Genomic DNA, 18,037 nt, shown 5'->3' on the forward strand with positions numbered 1-18,037 from the left:
ACCAAATGGTATATGAGCTAAGAGCTTATATTAAACTAAGTAGACCACAACTCGCACACCTCCGACACAATAGTCATCCATTATGTTCCTATCCAAAATCTGCGAATGATTTATATATTTTTAAAGGACAAAACACACATCCGCATCTTGAAGGAAGTATCCCCTCCCGGTGACTGATATTCAGCAGACATCAGACATGCCCAGCACACTCGCGCATGTGTGGGCTACGTATGCATAAAGCCTGTACGCACACAGCACGGTGGCATAGCATGAAGGCTCGCTTCGTATACTCATCTGGTGAGCTACGCGGCCAGGAGGCTGGCCCTTTCTCTAGCTACTCCAATACCACGTGGTTTCCTCTTTGCAAACAAAAAAAATGTGAATTCGAGTCGGTTTAGAGGCGGTGCCATCGCCAGGCAGAAGGATCTGTGACAGTGCAGGGTACAACTCGAGGTTGAGGGGCAGAGAGAGGAAAACATTTCTCCCGATCCCGCCATACTTCTACCACTATTCCACCATAACCACCATCAAATTCATTCAAATTGATCCATTCTACATTGTGCGATTCATTCGCTTGGGTTGCTGCAGTCAAGGTTTCTCCACTTCAATATTGGACTTAATCAGACTACAACATTACCATTACTTTCAACTTTTTTTCCTTTTTCTTTTAGTTTTACTTTGAAAATAAATGTATTTCGTTTTCTTTTACTGCTTGTGGACATTTGCAAGTGTTTTCAACCTGTGATCATCCTGGGTAGATCTATCTCGTTGCGTTTTCAAAGAAAAAAAGTTTTGTTGCTCAGATTTTTTTCATTTCAATTGGAGGACCTCTATTTTTCAACATGAACAAGCTATACATTGGAAATCTCAATGAAAACGTGACTGCAGAGGACTTGGTTAAAACCTTTGATGACAACAAGATTCCATACTCTGGGCAGTTTCTTATGAAAACTGGCTACGCGTTTGTTGATTGTCCGGACGACCAATGGGCTATGAAAGCCATTGAAGCATTTTCCGGTAAGTAATTGAACGTAAATGATCACTTCAATAGCGTCGTACCTTTATGTAATTTAATTCAATGGGGAAACCACCTAGGCTCAAATGTATAAGGGTTTGCCCACTCCCCTCACGCGTCCCAATGCTAATTGTCCAGTAGAAGACATGATAGAATTAAGAGACACTTCGTAGCAAATATGTTGCATAGGCCTATAATAATCGAGAAGAGGTTTATGAAGTGCTTAACCGAACATCAAGATACTCAACTTTTACAGGGAGAGGGGGCCCATCACACAGGCCTACCTATTTGAATGTGAACATCAAGATAACCAGATTTCTCGAATCGTATTCTATTTTAGGTCTATTTACATACTCTAAACCGCAGTTTTGTCCTGGATATGATAGCCAAATGCCTATATTTCGGCCTTATGACCACACGCTTTTATTGTACTTACCGAAGCCTTGCTCTCTGGTGCCTTGTATGACTAGGTTCTGTGTACTCCGTAGAGCTGTAGAATCAAATCTTACACCTCCCCCTTTTGGCGAAAAGGCCACTAAAGCTAAGATAAAAATGCGTTCTATGTGTAGTTTAAAAGCATATATCGACACTATTCTTTCATAGATTAATGGCTTTGATTGCCTTGACCATTACATTGCCAAATTACTTTCCCATTCTTCTCACAAGTCACGAACGGGCTTGATTCCCTTAAATGTATCTTCACGACCTCCTACATATGTAGCATGTGATGTTGTTCTATATAGCACGAAGGACGCCATGCTGCTCATGTGTTAAGCCTGAAATAGATCACTAAGAACTCTAGGGCACGCAAATGTGCATCTTCAGCTTTTAATAATTGTTTGACAATGTCCTTTTCAAATGGACCATAAGTGTTCTGTTGTACTCTATATGACATGAGGGACTGGGAAGAATGAGTTGTAAAAGATCAACAATGTGTGGAAGTGAAATAGGAGTTGATGAGTTAATTCACAATTGTTGAACTTCTTGCCCATCATATTTCAATGACAGGCCTATTGCGTTATTGGGCACTAACTACTTATCTTGAACATGCATTGGTGCATATTAGACAACATAAGACACAATTAAGGAACACACAACTCAGTCACATGGTAAATATTATTTCCATATGGCAAATAAATGCAATACACTGTCTACACTCTGAATGGAGGACATGGCCTCATTTATTTTTAACATAAACATTTATTTTACAGGTAAAGTGGAGCTCCATGGGAAACATATTGAGGTCGAACACTCTGTCCCTAAGAAGCAAAGGTATTTAGCACCCTCCCCCAATAACACTTCAGTTGTTGCATCTGGTAATGTATGGATTTTGCTGGAAAAGGGACATGTTGCTATTTAAGTTAATGCACGCATTAGATGTAGAGTTCTATGCCTGGTGTGTGGATGTAGTAGTAAGAAGGTTTTGTATTTAGGCTACTCTTTAATTACATTGTTGTAAACGGTGTGGCCTACTCACGTGTGGAGTATGTGGTGTCGCGAGTCTTGTCTACGTATGCACTAAAGGCTACTCTTAAAACGAAAATGATGGCTGTCCATTAATTACTGGGACACTTATTTGACACTGTGAAGATAATATCGGTTGCAACGTCATCACTTAAATACCTCATGTTCATTTTACCTCCGGAAGGCCTTGTCATAGGCCTAGGCCTTCCTGTGTGCAGAATTATTGATAAAAAAAATGTGTAGGCCATAGCTACTTTTCACAGCTACTTTAGTGGCATTGGGTACGTGGTTACGTTGTGTATGTTGGCACTATATTGTCATGCACAGCCTAGTGACAATCGAGTTGCTATGTCAATATGTGGGATTGAAATTGGTTTAAATCACGTCACGACAACTGCTGAAACTTCAGTAATTTGTTGCACTGGGATTATTCATTATGAAGAACGAAGCCTTTTTAATTACGTTTTTGCTTTTATTGCACACGAACATTGTTTTGTTGTTGTCTGGGCGTTGTTTTATAATGTTGAATCTCCAATAAATTTGGTCTCTGGGTTAGAAATGTGAAAAATACTGTTTCTGGTCATTAATCATGAAGTAGGCCTGTAGAAAATAAATGGTTATATGTGCATGCATAGGCTATGCCTATTCTTGCTCTGGTCTAATTCGTATTTTGTCATTAAACAGACGTGTATGTGTGTATGGCAGTAAACACATATTGTGCTGAAATGTAATGCAATACTCACATCAATTCAAAGGACAGTTCGTCAAAAATAATTTGAGTAGCCTAGGTTATTTATCCGGTCTATATACATGCTATATCAAAATGGGGACATTGAGCCCTCCCTCCATTACAGTTGACCCAGTTAAAAATATTACTACATTTTAGCGTAGTTAAAAATAGTTTAACAAAAATATTCATTACCATTAACCTTTTAACACATGTAGGTTATTTGAAATTATTCGTCTACGAAAGTACGGGTTTGAGATTAGGGTGTAACAGTTTGGGGTTAGGCTAAGAGTTTTTAATTCAGGTGTAGGCATACCTTCTTTTTTTTTACCAGCCTTTTTTTCAAGAAAACATTTAATCAAAGGCAATTTATTTTGACTTACTAAATATATTCAAACATATGCCCTATCTGTAAAAGTGGTATGTATGTAGGCTGATGTAAACGTATAGACTACATTCAAGTCTGTAATAGACCGTAGCCCTGACAAGGAAAAGTCGTGGCTGTATTGCAATAATAATAGAAATATGTGTTATAGCCTACCATTCAAGTGCCATTCATTGGTGGATTCTATGCCCGTATTGGGAAAAACAATTATAACACTAATTGATGCATATAGGCTTTTTACAACCTTTGTCTGAAAAACAAATTCACGGATATGCATATGGATAATTTGAACGAGTATATGTTCAACCTTCAATGGCATAGAGAAATATAGTTGAGGTTTTCACTCATGGAATAGCCTACATTTCAGTGCAACTGTTAGAATATAGCTGTGTTGAGGTTTTCGCCCATGAAATAGCCTATATTTCACAACCGTTAGATATTACCTGTTAGATACTGCTGCACTGTTGGATCTAGACACATAAGCATTTCGCTACACTCGCAATATCATCTGCTAACCATGTCTATGTGACCGTTAAAATGTGATTTGATTGATTTGATTTGAACTGGAAAGGCCTACCTTTGGCGATACACAACACGTGGTCGCCCCCACTGAGAGAAGTCATCCAACGTCACTTGAGTGGGAAAAATGGCGAGCCTCATCATGAATGGCAAAGGGTGTTCTTTCTTTCGTTCATTCACTGCTGCAAAGCACGCACTCCTCTCTATTAATGTAGCAAAGCTGTTTAAGTTTTTTTTCTGTTGATCTTAGGCCTTTATAGCCTTTACCATGAAGTTAAACATAGGCTATAAATGAATGTTTCGACTAGGCCTAATATCTTGCTGACACTCAAAATGGCCGCAACAACTCAACTAGCGGTGGCCAAATTCTCTTAAAACCAGCGCTAGGAATTCAAATTCACGTGAATACATTATTATAGTTATGTCATTGTCACCTGAACATATAAATTGTAGTCCTATCAGTTATTTCTGAATTCTGCAAACGCTACCACAGTAGCCTGTGCTGAGTTGTGTTGTTTTAGATTTCCAATGAACATGCTACGCAATGCCTCATTTGATTTTGATGAGAAGCCCAGGCATAGGGGCTTTCATTTAAAAAAAATGTTCATTTGATGAAAGTGGTCATTTTATGAGGTATTAGACAATGGTTCAAACTCTGCTCCTTTGGCTCATGCCTCTCCTTGAGAAACCATGTGACTCGAGTGCAACACCAACCCATTGTTCCATTTTATTTCGCCCACTGTAAAATAACTCATTTTGACAAATATCTATTCTACATGCCACTCACTATAGGCTATTTAAAATCACTTCAGCATATTATCTTGATCTCGTTTGTTTTCTGCATACTAGTGCTTAAATTAGGCGACTCTCCAATATTCAAACTATATTGTGTATTTATAATTGTTTCTTTGTATTAGCTTATGTTGCCACCCTTGTTGATTAACACAAATATGTATCTTCACAAGTCGTGTCCTTTCTGCAGCGTCCTAAGTATTGAGGTGGGCTTAAGCCTGTGAGTGAAGTAGATCCTAGTGTACGATGTAGAGTTGTGGTTGTGTGTCAGAGACAGAGAGAGAAAGGTGAGAGGGGGAGGGGTGATGGAGGAAGGATCTTCAGACATAACTCTGTCCCTCCTGACATAAGTGCATACACTATAAATTAGAAATGTATGTATGCAGGGAGGGAACCCCCTCCCCTGCAAGTAATCTGTTGATGTGGCCCAGGGCATTGAAATGTCCTACAAAATCAAATAAAATGTTATTTGTCACATGCTTCGTAAACAACAGGTGTAGACTAACAGTGAAAGGCTTACTCACTATTAGAATTAAGCTGTTGTGACAACTCCTAGTTTGTGTCTGATGTTTTGGGAAAAAATGGGAGACTTTGTTTGAGATGACAAAGTTAAAGGTGCAATATGTAGAAATTGCTCCGCCATTTCCTGGTTGCTAAAATTCGAATAGTTTGCCTGATTTCAGTTTATGTGACAAAACAAGCAAGTGTAGAGAATCATTGTACCATCTAAACCTCTATGAAATATATGTTCAATAACCAAAATATTGTATTTTCAGCTGGTTGAAGCTGGTGTACAAAACCGAAAGTAAAAGACCCAAAAATGAATCTTAAGAACGGGAAGCGTAGAAATAACGCACATAGAACAGATCTACCGCTCCTTAGACTTGCTTTCAATGAGAATGAAAGATCTGTTACTCACATTTCTATGTGAATTTGGTCAGGTCACACAAAAGCATGGTCACACTCTAAAAAGTAACTTTGGAACATTGTGGTTTTTTGGGTGTGAATTTTCAGATTTAAAGGAGTAGTTCACTATTTTACAACTTGATGTTAGATGCGTCCACGCCCTGAAATTAGTCTATGGGCCAGGAGAAACTGTAATCCATGGTTCAGTTCTATTTATTAAACAGCCACTACAAACTTCAGCTAACTTTAGCCACCGCAAGCTAATAATCAAGGGATGGGAGCATATGAGCATATTTTAAATGGCCAAATCACCTTTAAGGAACATCAAACCAAATATGGAGTTGATTTGAACTGATTTCAGGTGATTTGGAAATACTTTTGTAAAACATACTCACATGGTCCTCTGTAGCTCAGTTGGTAGAGCATTGTTCTTTGCTATACCAGGATTGTAGGGTCGATTCCCGGGTGGCTACGGGTAGCTGAAGTTTGGGGTGGCTGTTTAAAGAAAACTGAACCCTGGATTATAGTTTCTCTTGGCCCACAGACTAGTTTCAGGGTGAGGAACCATCTAACATCAAGTTGTAAACTAGTGAACTACTCTTTTAATATATGTGTGTTGGTGTGGGTGTGTACAGCTTTTGTGTGTACCACACCTCTTCCACTCACACTTGCACACAAACCCATTGCCCTGCTTCACTGATTTAAGCTTAATGAGGAATGCTACGTTTCCTTGAGCATGGCCATTTGCAATGCCGTGTTGGGCCTATTTTGATGTGCCTACACTTCTGAGAGATGTTGAAACAAAGGGAAGTTCCAGACCCCCTCCTAAATGCCAGGTGCTGGTAAAAAAAAACATCACCCCCCTCTAGTATCACCCAACACCACCCTGAGAGAACCTGAAATGAAAAAAGAAAGGTTGGCTTCCTATTGTGACATCATGACCAGTGTTTGCAGGCCTCCAGGCCACTTGTCTATGCCCAGTGGGATGCAGGGATTGGCTATTGAACGCTTTGGGCACATCTGTATTTGGGGGGCAGGGTAGCTGCAGGAGTGCTTAGTGAAAAGAAAGCATGCCCTCTGTACTCCTGATTGCATTCATTACTGTAAATATATATGAACTGTTTTGTAATTATCCTCCCATTTGTCTCCTATCCATCCAGTATGGCTTTCTGTTACTGTTGCGCTTATGTGCACAAAATATGTTGTCCTCAGGGTTTTATAGAATTTGAACTGATTGTATTAGTTTGTTTGTCCTCTTATTGATTGTAATAAACATATTTGCATATTTACTGTTTTAAAGTATGTTGGTGCTCTTTTTAAAATACATTTTTAGGGTTAGATGGAGGGAAAAAAGTTACAGGTGTGATTTTATCATGAGGGAAAAGCCCAGTATACGATTATTCAAATAATGTTGCACAAAGTTTCATTGAAAATGCTTGAAATTACTTTGAAATGTACATCGAAAGAATGAGTCAAAATGTGTATGCAAAACAGGTCCTATTGGGTTTTTTTCTTTCCCGCGTTGCAAACAAACTTCCTTGAAATATGTGGCACATATGAAAAGTCCTTGATCTGCATGAATCAAGCACGTAGTAGGGCTGTAGTGTTGCTCCCATTGCCTGTCTCAAGCTAGCAGCCAGCAAACTCACTGTTTCTTCCTCTCATGATTGTTGTACTACCAAAGGCAATGCGAGGGAGGGGGTGTTGTGAGAGAGGGGGTGCGACCAATCAGCTGGCTGGAACACCTGTGTGCAGCGCCGAGAGGCCATTGACGCTGCAGCACACAAAAAGGCAGTCCCTCGCTCCCTCCCTCTCCTTCTCCCTCGCTCTTTCTCACACACACACATCCACTCACAGCTGGCACACACACCCGACCTCTCACACACCCACAGCAGAAAGGCATGTTCTGCGCTCTATTACATTCCTGATACATAACTTTTTGCCAGCCAGGCAGAATGAGAGGAAGAGTGTGAGTGCGAGCGGCTGAGGGAGTGAGTGAGTGAATGAGAGAAAGCGAGACCAAAAGAGAGAAAGAAAGAGAGCTGTCGCATACATGCACGCATGCTCCTCTACAGGGTCATATGATTAGCTGCTCTCTCTCTTTCCGGGGCTTCAGTTGCGGAATATAGTGGAGGCAGGGGCAGGGACGCTGCATGGAAGGACTTCCTTATGGGCTATCTGAAGGAAAGAAAATCTAGTGGGGGGTTGTGGAGATGGCGAGAGAGACGTGTCCATTTCTGTGTGTATGGATTGGAGAGAGGGGAGGGAATCTGTTGGAGGGGGCTAGCTGGGGGGAAAATGTGCACCGTCTCTTTAAGAAACCACCAACCCCTTGCTAATGTGCCTTCTTCCCCCTCTCTGGTTTGGACCATCTGTCCTGTTTTTAAAGGGGCTGAGTCCCACTCCCTTCAGATCTTCTCACAGCTTTGGACTTGCCATGGACACCACTAACCTCTAAATCCACCCCAACCCTGTCCCCCTCCCAACACACACACATCAACCAACCATGGCTGCTGTGGGAAAAACGCAGGGGGATTGGCAACGTGTCTCGTAAATTTAGGTAAAAATGTGAACTGTTGACCTGGAAGAAGCCAAGGGTGAAAAGAAAGAAAGGCAGGGGGAGAAGACAGAATAAAAGAGGAGATCTTTGGGTTTTGTGTTGAATGGGAGAGCCTATATGGCGGTGGAGCAGGGAAAAGAGCTATCCACTCGGCTGGGATCAATGTGCAGCCAAATGGATTTGTCTCCATGTGTGAGAGTCAGGATTTTCTGAGCTGCAACTGAAATGCAAGGGAAACCAACCCTTCCCACCTACACAAATCAAATCAAAATGTATTGTTCACATACACATGGTTAGCAGATGTTAATGCGAGTGCAGCAAAATGCTTGTGCTTCTAGTTCCGACAGTGCAGTAATATCTAACAAGTAATCTAACAATTCCCCAACAACTACCTAATACACACAAATCTAAAGGGGTGACTGAGAATATGTTCATATAAATATATGGATGAGCGATGGCAGAGCAGCATAGGCAAGATGCAATAGATGGTATAAAATACAGTATATACACATGATATGAGTAATGTAAGATATGTAAACATTATTAAAGTGGCATTGTTTAAAGTGACTAGTGATCCATTTATTAAAGTGGCCTGTGATTGGGTCTCAATGTGGGCAGCAGTCTCTCTGAGTTATTGATTGCTGTTTAACAGTCTGATGGCCTTGAGATAGAAGCTGTTTTTCAGTCTCTCGGTCCCAGCTTTGATGCACCTGTACTGACCTCGCCTTCTGGATGGTAGCGGTGTGAACAGGCAGTGGCTTGGGTGGTTGTTGTCCTTGATGATCTTTTTGGCCTTACTGTGACATCGGGTGCTGTAGGTGTCCTGGAGGACAGGTAGTTTGCCCCCGGTGATGCGTTGTGCCGACCGCACTACCCTCCGGAGAACCTTGCGGTTGAGGGAGGTGCAGTTGCCGTACCAGGCTGTGATACAGCCCGACAGGATGCTCTCGATTATGCATCTGTAAAAGTTTGTCAGGGTTTTGGCTGACAAGCCACATTTCTTCCACCTCCTGAGGTTGAAGAGTCGCTCTTGCGCCATCTTCACCACACTGTCTGTGTGGGTGGACCATTTCAGTTAGTCTGTGATGTGTACGCCGAGGAACTTAAAACTTTCCACCTTCTCCACTGCTGTCCCTTCAATGTGGATAGTGGGATGCTCCCTCTGCTGTTTCCTGAAGCACAATCATCTCCTTTGTTTTGTCGACGTTGAATGAGAGGTTATTTTTCTGACACCACACTCCGAGTGCCCTCACCTCCTCCCTGTAGGCCGTCTCGTTGTTGTTGGTAATCAAGCCCACTACTGTTGTGTCATCTGCAAACGTGATGATTGAGTTGGAGGCGTGCATGGCCACGCAGTCATGGGTGAACAGGGAGTACAGGAGGGGGCTGAGCACACACCCTTGTGGGGCCCCAGTGTTGAGGGTCAGCGAAGTGGAGATGTTGTTTTCTAACTTCACCACCTGGGGCGGCCCGTCAGAAAGTCCAGGACCCAATTGCTTTGAGGGTATTATGGTGTTGAATGCTGAGCTGTAGTCAATGAACAGCATTCTTACATAGGTATTCCTCGTCCAGATGGGATAGGGCAGTGCGCAGGCGATTGCATCGTTTGTGGACCTCTTGGGGCGGTATGCAAACTGAAGGTGGAGGTGATATGATCCTTGACTAGTCTCTCACAGCACTTCATGATGACAAAAGTCATTTAGTTCAGTTGTCTTTGCCTTCTTGGGTACAGGAACAATAGTGGCCATCTAGAAGCATGTGATGAAACACACATACACAGCAGGGAGGCCCCGGGGTAGAGTTGAGCTGTCCCTGTGTGGACAGACGGAGGCTCGCCTCACCGTCCCACTCCACAACACTCCATCCCACCCATCCAAGGGCACGTTACCCAGAAGAAGCCTCCTTGAGAGCGTATTTCCCCAGGGGTGGCTCTGCACCAAACAGCTGGATGGAAATGTCAGCTGACGGGGCAGATAAGCACAAAATGCACCGCTTAACTCTAATAACAAATTGGGTGGGCGTTTATGATGCATTTTTTAAAATGTGTTTTTGCAAGGATTAATAGACAGGTTATTGCGAAATAATTCAAGAAAATCTAAACAATTAGATGATAATGAACCAAGGAGGAATTTGTTTGCATTGTAAAATGTGAATGGTACAGTGTATCAAAATGATTTTAGATATACTTTTTGTATTGAACTTTCTCTAGCTTCATTATGAAAGTTAAATATAGTTTCCTAAGAACAGTTGAAGTGTGAGGAACATTTTCTTATAGCTCAGACATTGTGGTAGGCTTGTCAAACATTTGCCTTCCGACTGTACTTAGCACCTCTGAACACTGTCACTTTTGTGTTTACCCAGCAAAGACCTTGAAGTCATCAGCCACTCAGCCTTGTTAAAATACTCCAAACCAGAAGGTGACAGTAGCGTTGTTTGGCAATACAGGTCCGTGTGTGTAGCTTATTTTATGGTCTAGATTCCAATGTTAGCCAGCTATATAGCTAGCTGCGCTAATGTTGCTATTTTGTAGAAAGCCATAGTTGATACTGGCCAGATGGCCACAGCTAACTACCTAACATGATGACGAAGAAACTATTTAATTAACTCTCCATAATCCCCTACTGCCAGTGCCAGTCCATAGCCAAATATTTAGCTAGCTAAGGTTAGCATATTCTCTAGCTAGCACAGCTTAGCAAGCTAGCTAGCTAGGTAAGGAGTCTGCCCTATCTTGTCAGCTATCACGGGCAGCTGTTTCATGTAAACAAATCCATTGTGATTTAATTATAGTGTCAATATTAGTTATCTAACTTGGAGTAATAATTTAGTTTTGTGTGCATTGCATCTATGCAATTCGCTAGTTACCATCCCATAGCCTACATTGCATATGAAGTGTGACTTGCTCATGACATTTAACCGTGGATGTAAATTGCCCTCTTTTTTCCCTTTTTGTTGTCACTCCTGTTGGCTTCCTCATGTGGGGGTTTGTGCTCTCTGATTGGCTCAAAGTCAAGTTGTTGGCCACTGACGAGCATTGCGATTCTACAAGTAGAAACGTCAGGTTCGTTGCTAATGGGTCGGCACGAAGCAGGTACCAGTTTTGTCCTAGCAAGAGAAGGGACGGGCTCCCACAGTGATACAATTCTATCGGCAGTCTGATTCATGCTTTAGGTTGTGCCCACACACTTTTAAAGTACTTTGTTAAGTTTAATCCAGTCCTTTTCTCTCCTTTATGATGTTTTACAGACTGTTCAATTTGGTTTGAATAAAAACATCAACGTAGGGTTAAATAAATGCCATATAGAACATTTATGAATGGAGTAGAACTGAAAGTATGTGGCCCTTTTTGTGATGTCTGGCCTGTCTGAAGAGCTTGCACGACTAAGGGGCGTTTGTTGATTTGTTTTTATTTATCACTTTTATTTACTCTGGGTCACACAGTCAGCTGATGTTTACTTACTAACCTCACTGTTCCTGGAATACAAAGTCTTCAGCCTCGCTCAGTCTAGCAGAACGTCTTCACCCCCCCCCCTCCCCCAAAAGTACTTCCCTGTGTTAGGGGCCTCCCGCCCCCTCACCCCTGACCTCTCTTTGTGTGCCTTGTGAACCGGCCTCTCTGGAGGCTCGGTTGGGTGAGGAACACGGTAAACATTCCCAAAGTTTCCCCCTGGGGCAAACTGGAGGATGGTAGAGGTGTGTGTGCATGAAGGGGTAGTGCCTCTTAGACCTAAATACTTAAACACATATTTTGCAATGAGAGAAATTGAAGATCAAGGAGCTATAGTGTTTTTTATGTCAGTGGTGCTTGTGTTAAGAGTTATTCTGTGTAATTAAAGTCCCTCTCTTGCTATCCATGTGGATCTTTACAAACCTGAAGTTGACTGCTTTCCATAGGAAATATGTGTACCATGGGTATTATGTCAAAGGCACATTTTTCTGAATTAGTCTTTCTATCAGATAAACTATTGAGGCTGGGATATGTTCCCTCTTTAAGTTGTCACATATAGCTTCTGCTCCAATAGGATGCAGCTTTTTGTAAATAAGTTAACCTGACACAGTAACAGCTAGCTCCGACTCACATCCTCGTATTTAGTACCTTTGTATTAAAATGTATTACACTACCAGTACGTTTGCTGTGGTCTGTGGAAAGACCTATATGTGGTTATCTTACCTAGTTGAATGCACTGACTGTAAGTCTTTCTGGATAAGAGTGTCTGCTAAATGGCCGAACTGGAAAAAGGTATTCAAGGAGAAAGTCTCCTTTTACACTGAATATCATCTCCCCTCTAAATGTGGGAGAAAGTTCAAAGATGAATAACATCATAGGTGTGCATCTTGTGTGATCTTCTTCATTTTGCGAGTTTGACTCATCAAATTGAATCCGTCAAGAGGTCAAACGTCCTTATTGGATTTCTCCTTGACTTTGCTGGATTTCCATACTCAATGCAGACAAGCTTGTCTCGTTGCCTTGTTATGGCTTGTTATGAAATTGTCTATCAGTGCTATGTCTATCACGCCTGTTCCTTTGTATCCTTCCGAGTTGATATGGAAAAGCAAGGCCAGAGGGAACAGGACAGAGCCTCTGTATTCATTTTACATTTTAGTCATTTAGCAGACGCTCTTATCCAGAGCGACTTACAGTAGTGAATGCATACATTTCATACATTTTAATTTTTTTTCCTGTGTTGGCCCCCCGTGGGAATCGAACCCACAACCCTGGTGTTGCAAACACCATGCTCTACCAACTGAGCTACAGGGAAGGCTGCATCTGCAAACCCAAAAGAAGCTAAGATAAGCCCCCGGGCTGCAGCTCTAGATGGCATACAGTACTGTTGCATCTCTCAGCACCTTTAGCCACAGTCAATCCACAGTGGGTCAATAGGCAAGACCAGAGTGTCACAGTAAATGACTGGTGACAACTGCTATCCCCTCTATATCGATTCATTGAAAATTGAAGGACGTTAGAACAAACGAGTGATAGACAATCATAAGCTACATCCCACTGCTAAATGTCTTGTTTCGTTTCACTGTGTGAAAATTCCATGGGATAAATTTTTATAAAGGTGTGACTGGTTTATCTTTATTTCTGTTGTCTATTTATTAAATCGAAGGATATTGAAGTAATGTTTTCATTGGGAGAAACTAACATCTTGTTAAAATACTGTTATTGCCATGTTATTACCACTTTATGTGCTGTAATATATAGTGCTGCAGAGGTTTAAATGTAGTTACATTTAGGCATCATCAAAAAATTGCTGAATATTTTTCACATGTAATTCACATTAAGTTCATGACCCATGTTGTAGACAGAAACGCTTGTTTCTCTTGGACGTTTAAATGAAATCACAGCATTTATTTTCTCAAAACTTTGCTCTTCATTTATTAAACAGTTGAAATTGGACATGTATTACTTCACAATTTGAATGGATAGATGTTGTATGCCAAGATGTTGATTATTCCTTTCAAAGTGACTGAGCTATTCTGATATTGACTATGTGTGGAATTTTTTCAGTATAGATTCATTAGTTCACAAATACGTTTGAATGTGTTTGCACATTTTGAATGGATAAATATTAAATGCCAAGATGTTGATTACTCATTTCATAGCCAACGATGTTGACAATTTGTGTGGTGTCAAGTCTTTCTCTCTTTAGATTTAGTTCACAGCAGTAAAAAAGTCACTTTTCACCAGCTCTGTTGCATTTAATCACCTCTTCTCATCAAGGACCCAAGTGTTGTTTGTCATGAATGTGCATCATCATCATCCACCTGTTTGATCACCCAGGGCAGCCATTTTGTTCCAGAGTGCTCCCTGTACACTTGGACACCAATGAGCAGAGAGCCTAGTGGGCGGAGCTTCCCCAGTCAGTCCCACTTTGCTGTTCTGCTCTGCTTTAAGAGGTGTTGTGTCTCGTGTGGATTTTGCAACTCTGCTCCCACCTCCTTTCTGTGGGTGTCACAGTGGGGCTTGGCACCCAAAAGTGCCGGAATGTGGAAGGTCTCGATGGGGAGAGAGAGGGTATTTCTTGCTTGTCTTCAGAAATCCTTGGCCCACTTCTCAGTAATTTAGTCCAGGGGTTCCAAAGTGGCGGAGCTCTAAATGGTCTGCCAATTTCTATACATTTTCAACAACAACAAAAACATGAGTGGTAACCCAGATGTGAGTGCAGATCCCAGGTGTGGAAAGCGTAGATGCAATTCCAGTGCACATATTGTATGTACTGTACAAGGTCATTAAAGCTCTGAGAAAGATAACGCTGTCGTAGACAGCATAATACATTTCAAATAGCTCAATGAAGTTATTGAAAGACTGTCTGCAGTGTTTTTGTCTGAAAAGACAGTTTGAAGTGGGAACTTGACGTTATGGGATTCGTGGTAGTCGCGGTAGCAGCACGATCTAAGGATTGTAGAGTTGTGTGGGCCAAAGATTCATAATTGTATTATGTTCTTATATTAACTTACGGTGGGGTTCTTGGATGCTAATCAGAATGTTTACCTTTTTGTAATGAATAACTATTGATTTATGAAATATTCTTTTCATCTAAATAATTATCTTATGCTGTAAACATGTTCGGCCTCAACGGACAAGTTGTTAAGACTTCAAACGACTGAGTTAAATCTTAATGACATTTTTCATAGTATTGAATTGAAAAAGAAAATATGTCTTTAAAGTATGTAACATGACATCACACATAAAAGTGTTACTGAACCTTAATAAACTATGGTTTATAAACTAATTATTTTTGTTGCATCACAGATGAGAAAGCAGTGTTATTTTAGACATCCAAAAATGACCAATTGATTATTGAGACAATGAAAATAATTGGGACTGAACCGAGTGTAGGGTTACAGGTCATTTATCTGTATTTTAAAGCACGTCTTAGTGAGCAAATAGCTCGGTCTTTCATGGGTCAACACTCTTGGTAGTGCCATGCTCTATCAGTGCCCTGAAGTCATCACCATTTTCCTAAATAGTTACTGAAGGACTACTTTATGTAAACCTTCCAATACAGTGAATAATGTTGTGTTGTATCTGAGGCGCATGAAAGGATGGCTTAATATTTGTTAACAGTGACATGTTAATGGGGTTTCCCTTACCAGATCCACTGACCTTGGTGACAGTTTGAGTTTTTTTTCTCCCTTTCCTGCAGTCAAACGACCTAGTTGCCTCAGGGGTGGAATGTTATTCATGTTTTTCATAACTTCATAATTAATAAACAAATATTTCTTTCAACCTCAGAAAATCTGGTGTTTCTATGTCAAACGGTTTTGTTATATTTCAGTCTTCTGTGATGATATAAAGTGTAATAGTGGGATGCGAACTCAAAATGTTCTACATTTCAAGACTGTATATCTGAAATTGTACAGGTAAGTGTCTTCTTCTTTTTAAGCCCATAACCAAGTGTGTGAGGTGTATACTTTTGTTTCAAAGTAGATTTGTTTAAGACTACCAAGAAACTCTGTGTGACCCTGATTTAGCCCACTGCAGTATTAAAGAAATACTCAAATATATATAGAAAAAATAAGTCTATGTCAAGCTTTACAATGTGTATAATTAGAGGGCAACATCAATGTAAAAAGATAGAAATCGTCTAATATCATTGAGCATGATTACTTTAGATGTAGGAAGATATGTGTAGACATGTCTCTGCTGCAATTCACATCTTGATATAAGGTGGTAAGAAGTGGGTGTGTCAAATGATATGTAAGTATTTTCTTATTATTGTTCTCTTATGAGGCCTTGCAAAGCAAAGTGAAGACCCATTTTCTCCCCTCCTCCATTTTTCTCCCCTCTCGCTCCTTCTCGCTCCTTCTCGCTCTTTCCCTCAGTCTCACAGCTCTGACTATGAATCAGTTAAAATGGAGCCTCCAGGTCACATGTCTGCCAAACAGGCATGTGCTGGTATGGCCATGCTATCCCCTTTCACACACACACACACACACACACTACAAGGCAGAGGGAGCGAGGGCGGCTTACAAGCCTACACCCTTACTCAACCCCCTTCCCCCACCTCATACCTCTCCCCTCATACTAGTCACTTCATCATACTGGGAGTGTGTACCATGTCACACACAGGACACATGCTCACATGGATGTGAGTGTGGTGTTGGATTTCTGGATTAAGATTATTTGCTGAGTTGCTGCGCACATAGACCGAGGAGCGATGAGATCGAAATCTATTGAAACATCTTTCGTGTTGGTATTATTTTTGTCCAGCAAACATACAAAAGCAAACATGCATGGTTGCTTTGATATTTGAGAATGCACAACAGTATTTTTCCTCCCCTGGTTGTGGTTGCAGGCATCATTTCAGTCTCATACGAAAAGGATGAGGTTGAACACACTCTGACCGATGTTATGAATAAAACTTGTTTTTGTGTGGTTTTCAGTTAAGGGTCAGGTCTAATTAAAATGACTGGCATGTTGGGATGCCATTGGGTCAACATTTTATCCTTGTCTTCGTTATCCATATACAGATAACCCCCAAAATAAAGGAAACACTTGAGTAAATGAGGGTTCTGGCAGCTCTGTTATGGTGTGGGGTGCATTTTCCTGGCATGGTTTAGGTCCTCTCATCCCCTTAGAGGGTAAGGTAAACACCAATTAAATACACAGCCAGCCCTTCTGTGTGATCACCTTCAACCTATGGTGAAGCACTTCGATCCTGATGGAAGTGGCTTCTTCCAGGATGGACAATGCCCCCATCCACAAGGCACGACTGGTCACTGAATGGCTTGATGAGCATGAAAACGATGTAAAATATATGCCATAGCCGTCTCAGTCACCAGATCTCAACCCAATTGAACACTGATGGGAGATTCTGGAGCGGCAACTGAGACAGCGTTTTCCACCACAATCAACAAAACACCAAATGATGGATTTTCTTGTAGAAGAATGGTGTCGCATCCCTCCAATACAGTTCCAGACACTTGTAGAATCTATGCCAAGGAGCATTGAACCTATTCTGGCAGCTCGTGGTGGCCCAACGCCCTATTAAGTCACTTATGTTGGTGTTTCCTTTATTTTGGCAGTTACCTGTTTGTTAACCAAGGTGTTGATTGATCTCTGCATAGTGAGTTTTAATGTGTTTCAATTCCTCTTCGCCTCTAGTAATACTTCTGTAACAAGACTTTGCTAATAGTTACTTTATTGAGGGAAAATGTACTTACTACGACTGTGATATGTGGTTGTCTCACCTAGCTACCTTAAGATGAATGCACTAACTGTAAGTCGTTCTGGATAAGAGCGTCTGCTGAATGACTAAAATGTGAATATTAATATTTTGAGTCTGAGAATTTGATAGATTTGTTGAATGTTCATAAAACACACATGCACAGAGAAACCCTGCAGTTTGCTAATTTCTTAGAATAACTTCTGATACCTCAAGTAAATGTGAAAGAAATATTGCAATCTACGTGAAACCATGCAATGGAATTATGATGAAGTGGGTCCTTGCTTCAATGTTCAAGTATTGAGCAAAATGCTTGACAGAAATGTTATTTGTCATCTAGTTTAGAACTAATTTAGTTGTATTAGTTTTAGCTTTTGTTATTTCTCTCTGAGGCTATGTGGACTGTACCAAACATAACACATGGTTAACAGAGTTGAGCTGTAGTGTGTCTTAAAACGTTTTTTTTTATTATTGGAATATAGAGCCCAAATATCTTTGC

The 18,037-nt window shown here is 41.0% G+C and overlaps 1 protein-coding gene across 3 annotated transcripts in view; it reads left to right on the forward strand.

Annotated features, from left to right (window-relative positions):
• The first annotated feature begins 250 nt into the window (after nt 1-250).
• The window catches only part of LOC115171021 (insulin-like growth factor 2 mRNA-binding protein 1), a 61,281-nt gene continuing 43,494 nt past the window's right edge, over nt 251-18,037 (forward strand). For 2 of the 3 annotated variants that reach the window (XM_029727469.1, XM_029727471.1), the window contains exons 1-2: nt 251-1,017; nt 2,227-2,287. In XM_029727469.1, coding sequence (XP_029583329.1) covers nt 843-1,017; nt 2,227-2,287 — 236 coding nt within the window. In that variant the 5' untranslated portion in view covers nt 251-842. The remainder of the gene's footprint in view (nt 1,018-2,226; nt 2,288-18,037) is intronic. The other variant, XM_029727470.1, reaches the window with a different exon arrangement.

Source organism: Salmo trutta, chromosome 32 (assembly GCF_901001165.1).
Source record: "Salmo trutta chromosome 32, fSalTru1.1, whole genome shotgun sequence".
In the NCBI taxonomy this organism is placed as follows: Eukaryota; Metazoa; Chordata; class Actinopteri; order Salmoniformes; family Salmonidae; genus Salmo; species Salmo trutta.